Here is a 20,130-nt window from a genome sequence, read left to right as displayed (position 1 = left end):
AAGAACAGAGGGCCCAGGACAGAGCACTGAGGGACACCTACAAGTGAAGGGCATGATCTGGATAAGGATTCAGAGAAGGGGCAGCTGGATAGGCAGGCAGAGACCCAGGAGAAAGTGAGCGTATCAAGGCGAGGACAGTGACCAACAGTATCACAGGCTACACAGAGGTCAAGGAGAAGCAAGACTGGGAAAAGGCCACTAGATCTGGTAGTTAAGATTACTGGCCGCTTTGGAGAGAGTAGTCTTGGTGGCTGCCCAACGGTTAGGGGTTAAATAGAGTGTGAAAGGAGGCACCAACATAAATTTACTTTTTGAGGAGGTTAGCTACAAAAGGCAGAATGGATACAGACCTAGAGTTAGTGGGATGGAAAGGGAAAATGAGGACAGGGGAGATCTGAGAGTCAGAAGAGACCTTAGAATTCAGCTAGCCCAAACTTCATTTTAGAGATGAAGAAATGTAGGCCTGAAGAGATTCAATAACTAGTCCAAGACCGTATGCTGCGTGGCAGAGCCGGGATCTGAACCCAGGTCTTCTGAGTTCAAATTCATGATCTCGTCACTACACCACTAAATGTCAGCAAATGGCTGAGACCAGAAATATTCTGTAATGCTGAGTTTTCTTGTCCAACCAATGACCCGCTGGAACAACACAGATTTGAGTCAGCAAGGCTAAGCACAGGTGGAGTGTCTGACTTCATTTCAAAGCCAAGTGGTGAGACGGCTGGATTTGGGAGTGGGAAAAAGTTGAGTTTGAAGCCCACCTGATTCAGCCACAGCAGTCCCTGACTTCTCTAATTCTAAACATAATACTTACACTACCGGCCTCCAAGGCCCCCAAACCTGAAAGCATAAGGTAAATGTGAAGTATCATGTCATCGAGAAGAGCAGAAACACTTCAGGAACGTGGAATGCAGGCAACCTGAATTATTTATTTAGGGAAAACAATAACCAGTTTGCTTCCCATTAAGCCACGTGATTTAAACTACAAGCTAACGAAGTGTGACTAAGCAATGTGCTCTCTTCAGGGGAGCACAGAACCCTTTGTAATGAGCAGAGTTAATACTACATTGCAGACAGTGCTCCTGTTATGCTGGCCATTTCCTGAGATGGTCTAAACCAGGGATGGGGAACCTACAGCCTCAGGCCACATGTGTCTCTCTAAACTTCACACAACAAATTCCTTTCATAAAAGGATTTGTTTTGTAAAACTTGGACTCAGTCAAAAGGCTGCACCTGAGGGCCTAGAAGGCCACATGTGTCCTGAGGGTGCAGGTTCCCCATCCTTGCTCTAAATATTTTCCTCTAGAAGGCTATATATAGGGCCCCAGAGGGAGGTGACCAGGAAAAGTAGTACAAAGGAAGATACTGCCTCTCTGTAAGGGAAACAAGCCTGTAACAATCACAGCTGTCTAAAAGTAGGATGCATTGCCTCCTCTAGAGGCAGTGGGATCCTCTTCCATGGGGGGGGTCTTTCTTTCTTGCTTGCTTTTTATTTTTTAGTAAATAGATTTTCCCCCCAAACACACACAAAGATAGTTTTCAACATTCATTTTTTATAAGATATTGAGTTTCAAATTTTTTCTCCCTCCCATCCCCCTTCTTCAAGATGGCAAGTACTTTGACATAGCTTATATATGTGTAATCATGTAAACATATTTCCACATTAGACATGTTGTGAAAGAAGAAACAGAACAAAAAAGTCACAAAAAAACAAAAACACAATGAAAATAGTTTGCTTCCCTCTGCATTCAGCCTCCATAGTTCCTTCTCTGGATGGGGACAGCATTTTCCATCATGAGTCTTTTGGAATTGGACAGAAACATTTAAAAAGGGACAACAGAATCACAGACTTCTGTATCACCTCCCTAATCTCCCAGTGAATCTTGCCGCCATCCCTTGGACATACCCCATGTATTCCCCACAAGGCGCTTATATTCAAGGTGTTCTCAACGATGGAATGCTCACTGCTCAACCTCTTCTTCCTACCTAGATGGTCTCAAAGAATCTCAGAGTTGGAGGGGTTTTCAGAGACCATTTAATTTAAACCGTAACTGAAAAGAATCCCCCACGCTACATCACTGACCAGCGGGCATCTTCTAGATATCCTAAAATACATTTAATGAGGGGAAACCTACCAATGCCAGAGTCAGCTCACTCTACTTTTTTATAGCTTTGACTGGTAGGAATTTTTCCTTATTCCAAACCTAAATTTGACTGAAACTTCTATCCCTCTCTCCATGGAGGTCTTTCAACAGAGGCTAGACACCTGCTTTTTAAGGGTGTCCTAAGAGAGAATTTCTATTCAGATGGGACTTTGACTAGATGATTGCTGAGTCTCCAAGAAAAGCTTCAGTTCAGACCTGGACAGAGTTTTCTCAAGTTCCAAATGAAAAAGAGACCCCAGAAGATTTCACTACATAATGATTTCACAGCATGAGCTGCTTTATGGCAGTGTCCAAGCCTTCTCCTTCCAAACATCCTCCTTGGTGCAGCTCAAGAGAGTTGTTGACATAAAAATCTATATGGATTTTGGAGCAAGATAGGGTAGCTGGATGGGCCCCTTCCAAAGGAGGGGAACCAAGCTTAATTCAGTCAGAACAAAACATCCTAGGTCAAAGGGCATGCTAAAACAATGCCCCATATCGCATTAAGGAATCTAGAAAAAGGGTAATTGTTGGTGCCGGTCCTGTAGGACAATATTATTTTGAAGGATAAAATATGAATGAAATTACCTTTATAGAGGTTCCAAAAAAGGAAAAGTTCTCCCCTGCTGGCAGTAGTGCTGCCGACGTGACCGAACAAATTGACACTTGGGTCCCAGAACACACGATCAAAGCACAAAACCACCTATGGCAGCAAGAAGAGAACACAAGGACCAGGAATGGATGTGTCGCAAGACCCTGCTACAGACTGTCCTCCTTCCTAACATGTCTGAAGAACACATGCTGGCTCCCATCCAAAAGACTTCAACAGGACACCTGAGGCAAGACCAGGCCCCAAAGGCTGCAGCTGATGCCTTCACTTCGGCACTGCTCCCATGTGTCCTGGAAATGCAGAGCTCTGGGTATGGTACAAAGGGCTTTGGATTTAGAATCACGAGTCTTGGGTTCAAATTCTTACTCTGAGAATCACTATCTATGTGGCCAGCCACCACCACTCTGGGCTTTCCCTATCTGTGAAATGGGGAATGCTACTCCATGTTTTACTTCTTCGTAGGGTTACTGTGAGAAAAACATTCTGTAAAACTTGAAAATGACTGAAACAGTGATTATGGTCTAACACTGCATATCTGCATATGTCTTTTCCTTCCAAGTATGAATTACCTTTAGAATATAAAAACTTTCATTACTGTCTCCAGCTCTGAACACAGGGCTCTGCACTCAGCAGCTGAGCTGCAAATGAGTGGGGGAATCAGGGTGAAAATCAGTCTACCGCATGCGTGTGAGATCCTTACCTTGTTCAGGTTACCAAATCCCATTCTTTGTACCGCAGATGTTTTCCACTCAGGAAGAGGTGGCACAAATTGAACAGCTGGGGGCTGTTGTTTCAATACACCCAAAGGAAGAGTACAGAGAACAGCATCACATTTATAAATAAAGGTCTGGCTAGTAGAACGAGTGTTCACAGCTATCACTTCACATCCTGCAAAAATTTAGGGAAAAAAATACAAAAGATGGAGGTGCTCAACATGTAGCCCAAATTAAGCAGAAACAGATGACTAAACTGAAGAAATAAAAATAACATCCCTATTTAACCTAAAGCACCACATGTTCTTGACACTGACTGACACCTGTTCTAGACACAGACAATAAAGGGCTACGAATTAAGTCCAAGAGAAGGGTCTGAGATCAGTCGTTTGCAAACTTTTGAGAGGATGATGGAAGGGATATGTGCTAAAAATTCTTTAATAGGCAACTATCTGGCTATAGTGGAGTAAGCTCAGGCCCTGGAAGTCAGGAAGACCCAAAATCAAAATCATCCTCATATACTTATGAGCAGTGTGGCCCCAGGCAAGTCACTAAATCACTGTCTACCTCCATTTCTTCAACAATAAAATGGGCACCTTCACAGGACCGACCTCGCAGGATTGTGGTGAAGATAAAACGAGGTAATGTTTGTGAAGTGCTGAGCACAGTGCCAGGCACACTGCAGGCCCTTAACAAACAATAACCACAACAACATAACAGACAGTGTCTAGGAAGGGCTCACTGCGTGCCCAGCACTCGTCCCCTTGTGGCCCTGTCACAACACGCATGCCCCGCAGCCTGATGTACTTGTTTCTGCAGTGATTCAAAGCTGCAAGAACATGCGCATAATGGTGACGGCGCTCCCACAGCGAGCTACAACGAAATGCAATGCTCTCTCGTAGTTTTTAGCCAGTCATCAAATTGTTTCTAAACTATCACTTCTGTGAATTCTTATGGAATATTCCACATAAAACACTTGTCATTATTTCATGGCTTTATCAATTGTGCATTTACAACTATATGACACAAATTTTAATTTGGAGTGTTTGGGGGCAAAGTTATCATGACAGTAACTGCAAACACTCAATCTAAAAAATATCCTAACAGCACGTTCCATTGCCCTGTGGATTCACAACGCTTTTGGGTTGTTTGTTATTGAAAGGGGTCTTAGGAATAAAAATACGTTGGGTATCACTGGACTAAGTTACCTAAAATTGGTTACCTGAAGGCCTTACCACTGTTGAGACTAAACGCTGAAATATCGGTTATTAACACCTTCAGTGCTGATGAGACCAGAGCATGTAAGAATATGTTAAAATATGTTAAAAAAAAAAAACCCCAATGCTATGACTACAAGAGATGTAGGCATGGGGCCTAGGTATATTCAGCTGCCTGGGGCTGTTCTTCAAGACCATCTCCCATTGGGGAGATAAGGAAGAGAAAGAGGCTGCTGCCTTGACTCTGGGACTGCAGGCCGTAGTCACAGCAATTCTTAAAGACAAATGGAAGGGCAGTTAGGTGTTGCACTGGATGGAGCACTGGCCCTGGAGTCAGGGGGTCCTACGTTCAAATTTGGCCTCAGGCATCTACTAGCTGTGTGACAAGGTACATACCTCCCTAGTGGAAGGAAAGGAGGGAGGAAGGAAAGGAAGAGAGGAAGGAAGGAAGGAGAGAAAATGAATGAAGAACAAATGGGGAGGGGGGTTGGGGGTAAAACTATGACCTTTTATGACTACAAGATGCCATCTGTTTCCCCACAATAAATTTCCCAGTGCTGAAGGTAGAGAGGGAACAGGTTGTTTCCATCTCTTTGAAAGTGTGCTGAGACTGGCACTGTCTCATAAAGGCCCAGACCGAAACGCCAACGTACACATTCAGGATACATTATGTGTAGGCCCAGTGTCCTATACCTACGTCATACGCTACCATAACCAGGTTTCAATCCATCAAGGATATACCATTTCTCTGGTCTGATTTCTACCACCATACCTCCAGGGTCTTGGGCAAGCAGTCAGTGTACAAAAGGGGGCTACTTTGTGCCTACATACTGTGCTAGGATCTGGGGTCACAAGAAGCTTATCCTCTAAGGGGAGGCAACATGTACATAAATATGTACGTAAACATAAAGAGAGCAAATACAAAACACTTCAGGAGGGGCGCACCAGCAGTTGAGATCAGAGGAGGAGTTCTATAAGGAGGGAGTGCATTCCAAGTCGGGGAGGAAGATGGCCAGTGCAAAGGCAAGAGACTGCAGAGTTCAGGATGAAGAGTAATGGTCAGTAAGGCTGCAAAAATAGGTTGGGGTCAGGTTGTGAAGACTTAAATTTTTCTGGAGAGGCAACAGGGAGACAGTGGGCTGACAATAGGGAAAAGGAATGGCTAGATTTGTGTTTCAACATACAATTTGGTATCGGTATGTGGGACAGCCTAGGGTAGGGAGAACTGTGAGCAGGCTTTGGGAATGATCTAGGCAAGAGGGCACACAGCTGTAACCCAAGATAATGGCTGTTAGTAAAGAGAAGAGGTTGGATGTGAGACCTGTTGAGGAGGTAAAAACAGGAAGATCTGGTAATAGAATGAGAAAGAGTGAGGCATCTGGGATAGTGTTAAGGTTATGAACCTGTGAGAGAGTGGCAGGATGGTGGTGCCCTCAACAGAATGAGGGAATCTGGGGGGGAGGGAGCAGACAAAAAACAGAATGAATTCTACTTTAGCCATGGTTCAGATGTCTCCAGAAGAGCCAGGCTGAAATGTTTAATAGGTCAACTAGTGATATGGAAATAAAGCTCAGGGGAGAGAATGGGGCTGGATATTTAGATCTGTGAGATGACAGTTAAACAGAGATGGAAGCAAGTGAGGTTATCAAGAGGGCAGACAAGGAGAGGGCATGGGATGAAACCCAACCCACACTTATGAAGTAGAATATGGATGATCAGTCAGCAAAGGAGCTAGAAGAACAGTGGCCAGGTAGGTAAGAGGAGAACTAAGAAAGAGCACCAAAGCGGTCACAGAAAAAGAAGAGTCTTGTGGGGAGGTGGTCTGCTACAGAAGAAAGCAGGCATCACTTGGTGGTAGAATTCAGTGATGAACTTCTCTGAAAATAAGTAGTTACAGTAACCTTGGTGAAAGAAACCATCTCCCTCTAGACACGCTCCTAAAGCCTTTCCCCTTAGTGAGACCTATCAGACCTTCCTCTCTGACGACATCATCTTGGAGCGCCAAAGTCCCCTCTTACCCCACATGAGGAAGCGCAGGCCTAGACCCCTGGACAGAATTAAGGGAAATGTTTTCTCTGTTCAGTAAACAGCAGTACAGCATCTAAACTCCTTCTACAAGGAAGGAAACCCCTCACGCCCTGAGTGAAGATGACTTACCAGAGGCTGTGTAGCGCACCTGGCGAACTGCTGTGTTCAACTTAATGTCCAGCCCTTCAGCCAGGGCCACTGGTACACACGAGTAGCCATTCCTCACGGTCAAGTGACTTCCAGTAAATTCAAAATCATCGTCCTAAAGGGAAGGGTAGAAGTGACAGCTTTAGGCCTTCACAAAGGAGAAGATTCCCTCTTCTCCCAGAAACAGCCATGACTTGTGCCACATCTGTCAATCCTCAAGTAACCCGAAGTCTATTTGTTATCTGTAATGGGAGAATCTGCCAGCACCACTAAAACAGTAATGATGTTACTGGCCAGGAAGTAAAGAACAGCAGAGCAGCTTAACTGGAGTCTACATAGAGACACATCATCCATGGAAGGACACTACAGTGCAGTTAGCCTGTAATACTAAGACACCTACAGTTTTGTTCTTGTTGGCCTTGGAGCATCTTGGGAGTTCAGAGAGGTCGAGTTTTTTCTCCGAATTACAGGCTGACTAAACTAGTAAGAAAATCATTGCCAAAGCACAACTGGTTCCCCAAGCAAAGGTGGCTAGAAAGACACAGCCAAAACTCACTTCTCTGTCTTTGGACAGTACACAGCGCAGACGTCAAACACCTGGGCTTATAATAAGGCTTACTGACTGGCTTCAGTTCTTAGTCGACCTTATTGGTCTTTTGAACATGCCTTTTTATGGTGTACTAGAGGGCCAAACTAAGAAAACACAGTGAAAATGCTTCTTAATTGCCTCAATATCTCTGAGTGTACAAAATTCCTCTTGGGAAAAAGTACTCTATCCTTATTTAAACTCACTGATGGCTCCTTAGAAAGTCTACAAAGTATCATTTATATAATAAGCTGAACTTTCAGATAATAGAGGGTCTCCTCTAATGTAATTTAAAGGCAGAGAACATTCAGGTATGATGTCAATAAATGGCAACTCAAAATCATTGTTTTACAGGGGAAACCTGACTATGGGACAAAAATGGGAGGGAAACTCAACATTTTCCTAGAACCTTAGGGAAAAGCCCATGCCCAAGGGTTCAGAGGAGCTGTGGCCACAGGAAAAGTTCTTTCTCCAGATCTGGATGCAAGGGACTTTTTGTGCTGGTTTGTTTAAACAGCTACAGTCCTGCCCATTCTCCTGGAAGCCTTTTATAGACAACACATAACACACATGGAAGAATTACCTGATCCCAATGTTTAAGGGAGAGGGTAGATAGAGGTGTGGCATTAGCAAATTCCAGATTTGCAAAATGCCAATCAAGGATCTGCCTGTCTCTTGAGGACAGGTAGACGTCACTGCAAAATAAGAACATAAAAAAGCAACTTGGTGCAATTCTCATGTAATTGGACTATCTCTGTACTTGGAGCTGGCTCTTCAGGAGACTGTCTATTTGTTTCTGTCTACCTGATGAAACAGACAAAATGCAGTCAGTTTCTAAGAGGCAAGCATCAAGATCTAGTGCTGGTCAGTTCTTACCAGCTCCATGTTCCTCTCAGTTACCTTGGTCCCTAGCACCTGCTGCTTTGTTCGGTGCCATGTCAAACATTAGCTATGGGATAATTAATCCAAGAGCTCCGTGACATAGTGGACAGAGCCCTGGACCTGGAACCAGAAAGACCTACACTAACTAGATGGGAAACCTTGGGTGAGTCTTAATCTCCATCTCTTGCAAATATAGAATGGGGATTATAACAACACCTACCACCCAGGGTTGTTGTGAAGATAAAATGAGATATTTGTAAACCTGAAAGTGATAGAGAAAGGCTATTATTATCATTCTTATGTTTTCTGAGCCTTAGGAGATAACATCACTACCTAATTCACAGAGGCATTATGAGGGGTATACTATTATAAGCCTTAACTTTACAAACAGTAATGTGTCCAGTACCCTTGGACACTCGGGCAATGGCTCTCATCTTAAAAATAAGCAGGACTCTTACACTTACACTCTCCAACCCACATGACGCACACTGTGAGAATGGGAGCTCTCACCTGGGGGGATTGGCCTCCAGTTCTTGTAGCTTCTCTTCCAGTTTTACTTGTGTTTCTGCCAATTCATCGTATTCCTGTTCCAATAAAATGTAACCACAGTTCATGGTTTTATTACCTGGAGCTGTCATTGGCACCACCCTCCGCTAATGCTGGTACTGCACCATCCCCCAGGATCACCAGTTATGCTTGCAGGTACGAGACACTTGGCACTCTGTGAGGCTGCTCCCTAAGCAATGGACCTGGACAGAGATCAGCACAGTGCCTGGCACACAGAGGATGCATAATGGTGACTGCTTACTGACTTGACCTGAGAACTCGAACTCTGCTGGCACATCCTTTGAGAACTCAGGGTCACTGTTGTGCCAAGGTTTTCGCAAAAGTTAGGGTAACATTGCCAATTAGTTCATTTACACAAAATATAACAATTAGAAGTAAGAGCTGGGTATAATCTAGTTAAGGTCAGGAGAGGTAAAAGTCTTTGGCTAAGATATTGTATGCTGACTGCTATGATTATATGATTCTCTCAATACTGAGCTCCTGGCTCATGATCAACTTACAAAAATGACTTGGTTGTTTGGGAGAAAAAGTGTTGCCTTTTAATTTAATCAGAGATAGGGTAGGAAGAATGAAAGAGAGAAAACTGAACAAAAGATAAGGTGAAGCTGGCATGAATTAGGAAAGTAAGATGCTACTGGATAAGAATGATAAAGGGGGTATGCACAGAAGTCTGGGCAAGTCACTTCCCTGCTCAAGATCTTAGTTTCTTATTTGTAAGAAAGGTCTCTGTTTCTAGACTGCTAAGGCTATATGCTGGAGCAGGACTAAGAAGGTCAGAGAAGGGACCTAAGAGCTATAGGGAGGTGGGGAGGTTGAGGATGGGAAAGAGGGGTCTCACCCTCATATCATGGCAGACTGCAAAGCTTTTCCTAATTAAGCTCAGGGGTCTGTCATGTACCTTGCACAGTGCTGTGAGATCCCGGTGTTTACTTTTCACAAGGAATTCTGCAGTAATATCTCGAGGTGGCTTTACTTCAGACGCTTCTTTATACTGCTGATGGAGCTCTTTAATCTTCTCTTTCAAATTCACCATCTATGAAATAAAGTTGATGAAGACTGAATGGCTAAATCCTGAGGTCTCCTAACTAATAGTGAAATCAGCAATTTTTCCAGGTTGGCAAGTGGAGACTGGGCGACCATCGGTTGGATACGTTAGAGTAGGGGCTCCTTTGATGGTCTGGATCAGGTGGCTACCAAGGCCCTTCCAAATCTGAGTTGACATACTTTGGGTCATGACAATTTTAAATAAGTCACAAGAGAAAAGCCTCACCTTGTTAAGAAGTTCCTTCAGTTCCTCCTGAGTCTTTACTATCTTCTTCCAGTGTTCGATCTGCTCATCCTTCACATGCTTTTCCTGTAACCTAAAGAAGAGAGCATCAGTTTCAAGTACCCAGAACAGCATCCAACTCAGCACGGGGCTCAGTCAATTTTAACACCCAATTTAATTAAGCACCAACTATGTGAAGGGCGTTACGCTACACCCTTGGGAAACAAACAGAGCAGGAGAATATATTCTTTATGCTGGTTAGCTTGGGGACTGTGAACTGTGAAAGTCCACCAAGATTCTCCTGTGTTTTCATCCAAGACACATAACCTCAATTCACCCATGAACCTTTCCAAAGATTTTATAAAAGAAAAAGCTGGCAGGCATTTCTGTGTTTGTTGATATTTCCTCAATCACCTTTTATTGGGGAGTAAAAATACTCTGTGTGGTCTCTCTGGTTCTTTCCCAGTCTCCTTTATTTTGAGAAGGGATCCCAGAATGTACCCCAAACTATGTCACCCTGGAATCCAGGTCCTCTGGTTCTAAGTCTAGCATTCTTTCCACTCTATCATAGCTGCTGCTTCTGAATGGAAGAAAGAAGCTTTACATATTTGAGGCAGCATTTCTTTCATGATCTTTCTGGGAATAAGCTAATTATCTTAATCATCTGAACCACAATGACTGTACTATCATATCAGTCCCTTCAACAAGCATTTGTTAAGGGTTTACTACTGAGAAAACTGTGGGAATTGTGTGAACCAAATTAACTCCATCTTGTAAAAATGACTCTAAGACTTAAATTTCATTCTTTTGAAAATTCTGCCTGTTTGCTAATTGTGGGAACTGAGTGACATCTTGTTTCACATTCAGAAAATCTATGTTTGTTCTCCCCACTTCTGAAAACTTACTTATACCCCTCCCAACTCCTGCTCATCCCTTAATCTTTCCTCCAATTAGAAATCAAATTACCTAATCTTGTACCTTGGTTTGTACCCTGTTAATTGTTTTCTTTTAGTAAATAAATATCTGTCCCCCGTATGCCCAGGGGTCCAGTGCCACGCTGAGGAAGCCTGGTCCTGATTTGCTATCCAACAGGTATGCATGGTTTACTAAAATGATGTGCCCGGAAGCTCAAAACTTTGCTCCTTAGTTATTTCTGATTTCACCCATCCATCCCAGTTTCTGGCAAAGCCGGCCAGGTCAAGGACTCCTGGGACAAGCTTTCAGAAACTTGGTAAAGGATTGCTCCCAGAGGTCAGACTCTCCTCTAACCTCAAATTCTCCTGAGCCAAGGTAAGCTCCTACATTGTTGGGATGGTTTACCCCACCCTGCTGGGGAAGAGATATCATCTGTAAGGGAACAATGGGTTCTCATAATAGTAAAATACAGAAGGATTCCCCCTTGGAAAAATTTCTTTTCGCACAAGACCAAGGGAGGAGGGCACTATTAAAATGATACCCCCTCAGGAAAATTCTTACTGACTTGGAAAACAGGCATAGCTTCCCAAATAGGAATGGAGGAGGTGACTAAAAGACAGCTCTCAAATTATGCTAAAAAAAATACAAAAGGGTCTCAAGTTTGGCCTGAAGAATGAATTTTCAATTATTGTTTTGGAAAATTGTGCACATTAACTTTTTTTTGTCTTTTTGTTTTGTCTGTTTTTATGCTTGGAAAGTGCTATGCAAAATTTTTGTCTTGTGTGTCGTATTTAGTGTTGTTAGTAGATTCTACTACCTAGAAAGATTTCTACAGAAAAAATGCAGCCAGACAGAAAGACTGCTAAAAGCTCCAGCCAAAGAGTTTAAGCATGCTAGGGAGGAGTAATAAAGTTTTTCAGAGTTTTATACCTGAAACAATGATGTCAAACTCTCTGTTCCAATAAGCAAGGGCTAACTCACTCCCACTGTAGGCTTTCGGTTTTCCTACTAATTGTGACATCAAATACAAAAAAAAAAAAAATGGATCAGGGAAATCTGAGTTACATTCCAGTCTCAGAAATTTAGTTGTGTGATCTTAAATAAGTTATCTTATCTCTGTTTAGTTCAGTTTTCTGATCTGTAAAAACGAAAATAACAATGGTACCCAATTCCCAGGGTTGTTATAAAGATCAAAATGACATAGTGATTGTGGCACTATATAAATGTTAAATATTGTTTCTTTGCATAATATGATGACCCTATGCCAGTTTTTAGATGTGACTAGTATAATAAACCAAAGCTGATAAAATGCATGATTTTTTTTATGTAGGATAATTTGGACATGCTATTGGCTGAATTGATGTCATCTGACTGGTACCAAGTTTTAAATACACATGTTTATGTTTTAAATACACAATTTTGTATACTGTCATTTTTATGTTTGTGAATTGTTTTACACTGTGAAATTTAAGAAACCTTGTCAGAAATATTTTAGACAACTTTTTTAATTTGGATGCTGTTAGATTATGAATCTATAAAATCTAAAGTTCTGAAGTTTGAGAACCTTGAACCATGAAAATCGGATCCCTCTCCCATTTCTTGTCAAAAGGGGGGAATTTACAAGTCATGTGAAAAATTTTGGCTATCACTTATAAAAATATTTAGGGTGGTTTAAAGCTATAACTTCAACACAATAATATGAATCAATTATCAGATATTTGCTCTATGTCTGATAACTCCAGAATGTGGTTAGCTTTAATTTATAAATAAAGGATAAATGAAATATAAGTGTTAGGGAAACATGAGAGAACTAATAATATTCAAGACCTAAGCAATGAATAGTAAACTTTTGCAATTTGAGGTAAAAACAATTGAGACCATAATATTGTTTTGAGTTTTGATCACAAGAGTGATTGTCTAAAACTGTGATGAAGCCAATGGTAGAAAATGGTATTGTGCTACAGTCTGAGAACTGCTACAGGTACATGCCTGTCTTTGGGAAAAGTTGCAGAGATGACTTTGGCATGGCCTAAGATAGGAGCCTTTTGACTCAGTTTTCCCACTGTGCTATTTCCTTTCTGAACAAGAACTCTCCACCTGGTTAAACCTGAGCCTTTTTTTTTGATACCCTGTGAATAATGTGGAGCTTTACTCCGTGACTGGCTGTCAGGTATGAATCATGCCCAGAATTAACAGAATTAAGGGATTTTTCCTCTATTATGATATATGTCAGGTCTGTCTATACCTTCGAGGAGACAAATCTTGACATTGTTATAACTATGTCCTTCCTTTTCCTTTCACAGAAAATTTCTATATTAAGGGAAAGTAAACTAGAAATTTCCTAAGTATGATACTAAATATTAACTGACGGATACTGGAACATCTCTGAGTTACTATAGTAAGATGCAAGTATGGCAAAATCTTACAATTTTAATCTGTATTTGCAGTCAAATTATAGGGATGATACCCCCTCCCCCGAGGGGGGAATAAGACAAAGTAATATGACAAAGATGTAATGTAAAAGTGTTCTAATTAAACAGAATAGTAAATTTTGAGAAAGTAAAAGGATTAGATTGTTGTTTTCTTTTAATGCATATAAATCTGTCTCAGAGAGACATACTCAAGGTCCAGTGCCAAGCTGAGGAGGTCTGGTTCTAGTCTGTCATGTGGCATACATTGTTTAATAAATCAATATGCTCTGAAGCTCAAAGCTTTGTTTTCTCGGGTATTTCAGATTTCACCTGTCACAATATGTGCTAAGAGCTAAATTAAACCCTGGGGTTACAAATAACAAAAGTAATGACAGTCCCTGCCCTCACGGAGCCCACATTCAAATTAAATAATCATAAAGTGCTTAGCACAGTGTCGAGCACATACTAAGTACTAGAGAAATGCCGGTTTTAATTATTATTATGATTATTTTAATAGGTAAGATAACATGTGAACAATGAAGGTAATCAATGAAGACCCTAGCAGCTGGGCGAAATGTGCATAAGCCTCTTGCAAAGGTGAGTCATATGCTAAGCAGTGAAAGAAGCCAGAGAAACCAGGAGGCAGATGTGAGGGGACGTAGCATTCTAGGTGTGGGAGAAACAGCCAGAGCAAAGGCATAGAAACAGGTGAGACAGTTTTACATGAAAGGAACAGCAAGGATGTCAATGTGTGGTGAGGAACAAAATGTATGAAAAGTGAAAAGGAGCTTACATCTGAATTGGAAGGCAACACAGAGCACGGAGTGACATGGCTAAGACCCACATACTCCAATGGGGAACATTATTGTCACTGATCGTAAAAATGAAGCTCAAGACGACTACATTTTTGTATTATCACTTTACATAGGGTACACACAAAGACTGCCTCTTTTTATACTGGTTGAAATATGTGTTTAGGATATTGCTTATCCTATGTACATCTAATTTTCAAAATGTAAAATACTTTAGATTGTGGTGGTATGCTAAAATTAAAATGTACATTAACTTAAAACCAACATCCAAGAGCTGTGTTAGAATCAGCACTGGGTTTCTTTTTCATACATTAGGTCCAGTCTCTCTTCTTCTAGCCATGTTTTAGAACTGAGCTTGGACCAGTATTTCCCTTGACATTTAGGTCTCTTTGATTAAAAAGGAGAATAAACGGTTTTTGGTTAATGTACCTTTGGGGGGATCTTCAGTCTCTTTATGGGAACTGTTCTGTATTAGTTATATTCCCCTAAGAAATTGTGATATTATTTTCTTTAACAAATTCTTACTTTATGAGGTTTATAGCTTAAAGTAAATCATACTGGAGCTTGAAAACAGTGTCTTTCCATTCAATTTGTTTGTATTTATTCAATGCTCAATATGGCCATCTGTTCTAATTTGATCATTTGATTTTGATCAGTTGATGTTTTAACTATGCACAGCTGATTCTAAAATGATTGTTATATAAGTAGTCAGTTGTTAAAGATACAATCTGAAAGCATAACCAGCTCCACTGATACTGTTCAGTGCTCATCACTTTTAGTGCCTTCAGTCTCTTCTTGAGGAAACCATCCATGATAGACTGACATGAAACCTTTGAGTATGCTAATACAGTTGAAATATTTTAAGCCTCAAAAATTTTAAACAAATCTTTCTAAGAATTCATCACCACTAACAAGAAATAGCAAAGATAATAGTGACCACTTAGAGACAGATTTACCAAATGAATTCTCTTTCTGGCTTTGCTTTCCCGATCTTTGACGCCAGGCCCCAGCTGCCTCAGTTCCTGTAACCTTTCCTGGTTCCTCTGCTGTCTTGGTACCTTTCTCCCATTGCTGAGTTCCTCCAAGAGCCTCCATTTTGAGGAGATACCCAGGCGAGCCTTCCTTCATTCCCCTCCCAGACTTATGTCTGACTTTCTGGACTTCAACACCAAATGTCAATGCCTGAGGCCTCCTCACCCTGGAAAATCCATCTTTCCCTGTGACTTCCTCCCTCTAGAACATCCTACCACCATGCCAGCCCCACTTTCTCCTACTGGTGAGCTCCTCCTAGAGCCTCCATTTTTTAGAAGGGAATCTGACCAGCCATCTTTCATTTCCCTCCCTGGTTTTGCTTCTGACTTCAACATCATGCCTCAGTTGCCTCAAGGCAGATGCCTCTCCTCAGCTCCTTTTTGTTTATTGTCTTCTCCCAATGGGGTATAATCTCCTTGAGGAAAGAAAATATCTTTTCCCCCCTTGTATTTGTATCCTTAGTGCTTAGCACAGTACCTAGCACATAACGAATAAGCACTTACAAGCTGCTTGCTGAATGACTGACAGCCTTGCTTTCCTCAAAATCTCTATGAAGTAGGTGGTGGGAGGAATATTTTTTCCTGCACTTTATAGAAGAAGAAAATTGATCTGCCCAGGATCACACAGCTAAGTGTGAGAACCAAGATTCTGAGGCAGGCTTTTTGTACACAGAGCATTCTTTTCCCAGTCTCCCATACCACTCCTCTACAGTACTTACTGTATGACCACCTCCAGCGCTTGGCCAAGTGACACAGGCTTGTTATTGAGGACATTGAAGTCCAGCTGATGACTGAGGTAGGATGTGGCTTCCAACAGTCGATTAAACTCTTGTTCTACCATTTCATCTTTCTCTTTTGGAACCTGAAAGTCCAAAGAATAACTGGATTTGTTCTCATAGTGGAGAAGCTATAAATAAACACAAAACTGTCCATAAAACATCACAAAGTTAGGAAAGGTTAAAATGCATAATCTGGAAGGGGTAAATTTGGTTCAAGTTTTCTTTCTGATATCATTCCATTAAATTAGAGGATGAAAATGTACTATCTGTCTCTGACATCCCCCTTCCAGAGATGGAACTCTACCCACATAAAGAGGGTAGGTCAGAAGATTTCACACGTGCTAACGGGACTGTTACATGAAGCAAGACTTGCACTGGAGCTGGCATGCACTGGGCTGAGCTGGCATGCAGAACAACACACAAGGAAAGCCCCAGAAAGCAAAGGATGTAAAACCAAGGCCTGGTAATGTTTCAAAATCAGGTTCTTGCAAAGGAAAAAAAAATGGTAGAGCATGTGGAGAAAAGCTCCAAGAATTTTGGAAATCCCAGCCTGCCTCCCCACAGGATTTCAGCTGAGAGAGATGAGGAGGATGAAGAGGGTGAGAAGTGGCTGTTGACAGTGGAAGAACAAGGGTCTTAGCGTCAGGGCATTTGGGTCTCAGTCCCATCCCAGTTCCTCGCCTAGTTCACAAGATCATCATGAGAAAAGGGCCTTTGTAAACTGAGCAGCACTTTCTAAGTGTGAGAAGGGAGTCATGGCGTCTTCCTTGTTCTTTTCTTTTGTGATACCCAAAAATGTGCACTGCATCTAACTTGTCCCAAGGTCTTCAAGAATACATAAGAAAATTTTAACTCAGAGGCTTGACTCCTGGCTGGTGTGGGGGCAGAAAGGAGGCCCTGCCTCCACCCCACCCCCACCATGAGATCACACTTGCTGATGCTACCAGTCTCATGGCAGGTTATGGGGCTGCTAGTTGTCGTTACACAGAATGACAGCAGCTGTAGCCATGACAATAACTAAAATGACAGGACTAAGGGAAAGAGGAAGAATGCCTAGAACTGACATTTCAGTCTACACCACTTGAACTCACTTCCTACTGTAAGTAGGGAATCATTAGGGTTCAATGTTTGGAATTCTCCTTTGCTGCCAACCTGGGTAAATGCAGTCCTCTTTCTTAAATACAAAGACTATTATGAGCTTCCATAGTTATTGGAAAGGATGTGTAAATGTGAACAGTACATAGTCAGCTTTCATCAGTAAAGAATCATGAATCACCAGTGCTCCCTAGTTCAGCAACAACTGACTTCTTCATTCTTCTTTTAAAATCTTTTTTTTCCTCTTCTAAACTGACCTGGCTGTTTCAGAAAATTGGGATTTGCTCCTTTACCAATTCACTAAGCAATTCCAGGAGATCAATTTTTATTGAGCCATAAAGAAAGTTATAAAAGAAATGATGAGCACCAAGAGGAAAGAGAAACAGCTAGAATTCTCTTTTGGGACACTGAGGACAAGGGCAATTCTGCAGCAGGCTTAAAGAGAGCTGGCTAAGCAGCATCAAATCCTGAAAACAAGGGCACTACACCTGAAGGTCCTTCCAGGACAGCCTGAGAAATGAGGCAGGCTAGTATTTAAATGTGGACACCCACTTACTCAACTGTATTATGAATGGTGCCCCACTACCCAATCCCTGAGCTTTTTGGGGAGGAGGGAATTCTTTATAAAATGAAGTTGAACCAGACAAAATTCCTCTCAGGGATTCTATGTTCAAATGTTTTTTCTAGCTCTGACACTATGTTCTAATTTTCTAGGATTCTATTATTTGTACACCACAGTTTGGTGGACCTAATACCATAGTCTATTCACTCAATCTAGAATCATGAAAAGAAAATAGGTGCTTTTTGACTTGAGTTGTCCATGCCCTACTCAGTGCAGCACAGCCTCACAGCAACAGGGAAATAACTTCCTGCTTCGGTTCCTAAAGGGATCCTGCAAAAAGGGCCACATGATATTTTTGTGCTCACTAAACTTGTGAATCCTTTTCAAGGAGAAATCTCCAGAAGCGGAATGTTTTTCACCAAGGTGTCTCAGTCTCAATGGAATCACTTTGCATCATGAAAAAACTAACATTCCAGGACACTGCACCAGGAAAATTGTACAGTTTCCAAAGACTAAGTGGTGCCTGAGTGGTGACATTTCGATGGCTTGTTATTGATTCCTCTTAAAGGAGGAAAGCTCATTCTCCTGTGATATTTTTGCTGGAAAGGTGAAATCCTTACCAAAAGGATGATGCAGTGACAGAAACAGAAGGACTACATCCTCAAATGTCTCAAAAACAAGGCATTTTCAATACAAAGGTGTGTGAAAGGTAGTGATTAAAGCTCTTCCAGTACAAACTGGATGAATGTTGCTTCAGACAAGCTTTAATCTTTGCAGTTGGGGTGGCAGTCAAATGGGAAAAGTGATACTGAAAAAGTCTTGCAGCACTCAGGATCAATAACTGGGCTCTAGGGTTTGTGGTTGAGAAATATTTAAAGGGACACTGTCAAGGTTAGTGGGACCAAATTTACCCTCTTTTTTTTTTCTCCCCTTCAAGTGATTGCTAAGTTTGTGTAATTCATTATACTTTCTCCTTATGTCTCCCCACCATCAAGAAAAAGTTGACGCTTACATGCGCTCAATAACAAAAACTCAAATAGTACTAGCCCAACACTCAGGAGCAGCCCTACAACAACAAACCAGCGTGAATGTGGGATGAGGAGGAACTCTGGGAGGGAAACAGATTGAAATTTCAAGCTTCTAATGGGTTATTATAAACAGTGAGGAAAATGATTTGAAAAAATTATGAAAAAAATACCTTGACAGTGTCCTTTTAACCATTGCAGCAGAGAGAGAAATAAACTGTAAATAACAGCCCAACAGCCACGTCAAGTTTAGTTTTGTACATCAGCAGTAAAATTAACAAGTTTAAAAAACACACAGCACGACAGAAGCAGTCTGTTAGCCGCAAAAGCTGTGACAACCACCAGGGAAATAAGGTACATTATACAAATATTTTTGAAAAAAGAAAAGAAAAAGAAAAAAGAAAAGAAGGGAAAAGAAAAAACGGGAGTTGTGTGGGGAGAAGTTGAGGCAAAGAAATGGCCCAAAAGGAAGGCAGAAGAGTCTTAAAGGGAAGGAAAGATTAGGGCGGGTGGCAAGAAGCAGTGAAGAGTAAGAACAATGCAGGACTAAATAAAACAGGAGGGAATAACGCAAAAAAAGCAGATGGTAGATCAGAGATCGCTGTCCCACTGGAATAAACACTATAGGCTGACACACCAATATAAACACCTGGCTTATTGATAAAGCCTGGAGAGAAGGCACAACATCATTCATGAAATAGGGACCCACTGATCTTTGCCACATCCAGCACCTAAAGGAACGTTAAAAGGGAAATGGACCTTGGGGAAGGGTATCCTAAAAGAGGCTTCATGGGCTAAATTAAATCTCGAAGGAAAACTTAGATAACAAATAAAAAACTGGTTCCATTGAGAATGTAATTTTGAAAGAAAGCCAAATAGACAGATAGTATCTTTTCTCCTGGAACATGTAGATTCCTATTTCTCCCATCTTGGATCAATTTCTAAGGTAGGAGAACATGTATTTAGGAATCTTACAGAGAGCAGCAGTGAAAAAAACTTCACAGGGACTTCTGCACCCTGGCTGAATGAATAACCATGACCTGACTCAATCTCCCCAAAGGTCCCTTTCCTCTCTAGGGCTAGCAGCCAATAGAACCAACAGAGACTTTAGTTTATTCCTTTTCCCTTAATAACTTAGTTGTAAATAGACAATCTTCAAAAACGGCAATGTTTGACACATAGTGGAGTTCTTAAAAAAATATGTGATTAAAGCAAAATCACGGGAACTTCATTTTTAAGTATTAAAGCTATTATCTTTAGTATTAAAGCTATTAAAGTAGTAAGTATTAAGCTATTATCTTGAGAAAGGTATCACAACATAAATGACCCTTACAGATCC

General features: G+C 41.4%; 1 protein-coding gene across 2 annotated transcripts in view; it reads right to left on the bottom strand.

Moving 5' to 3' along the window:
* The window catches only part of KDM1A (lysine demethylase 1A), a 79,989-nt gene that overhangs the window by 5,683 nt on the left and 54,176 nt on the right, over positions 1-20,130 (bottom strand). For both annotated transcript variants that reach the window (XM_072609242.1, XM_072609243.1), the window contains 8 exons: positions 16,050-16,192; positions 10,165-10,255; positions 9,793-9,927; positions 8,838-8,911; positions 8,029-8,140; positions 6,842-6,974; positions 3,455-3,642; positions 2,733-2,847 (listed from right to left, as the gene is read on the bottom strand). In XM_072609242.1, the coding sequence (XP_072465343.1) occupies positions 2,733-2,847; positions 3,455-3,642; positions 6,842-6,974; positions 8,029-8,140; positions 8,838-8,911; positions 9,793-9,927; positions 10,165-10,255; positions 16,050-16,192 (991 nt within the window). The remainder of the gene's footprint in view (positions 1-2,732; positions 2,848-3,454; positions 3,643-6,841; positions 6,975-8,028; positions 8,141-8,837; positions 8,912-9,792; positions 9,928-10,164; positions 10,256-16,049; positions 16,193-20,130) is intronic.

This window comes from Notamacropus eugenii, chromosome 5 (genome assembly GCF_028372415.1).
Source record: "Notamacropus eugenii isolate mMacEug1 chromosome 5, mMacEug1.pri_v2, whole genome shotgun sequence".
NCBI lineage: Eukaryota > Metazoa > Chordata > Mammalia > Diprotodontia > Macropodidae > Notamacropus > Notamacropus eugenii.
This window is presented reverse-complemented; position numbering and strand designations above follow the sequence as displayed.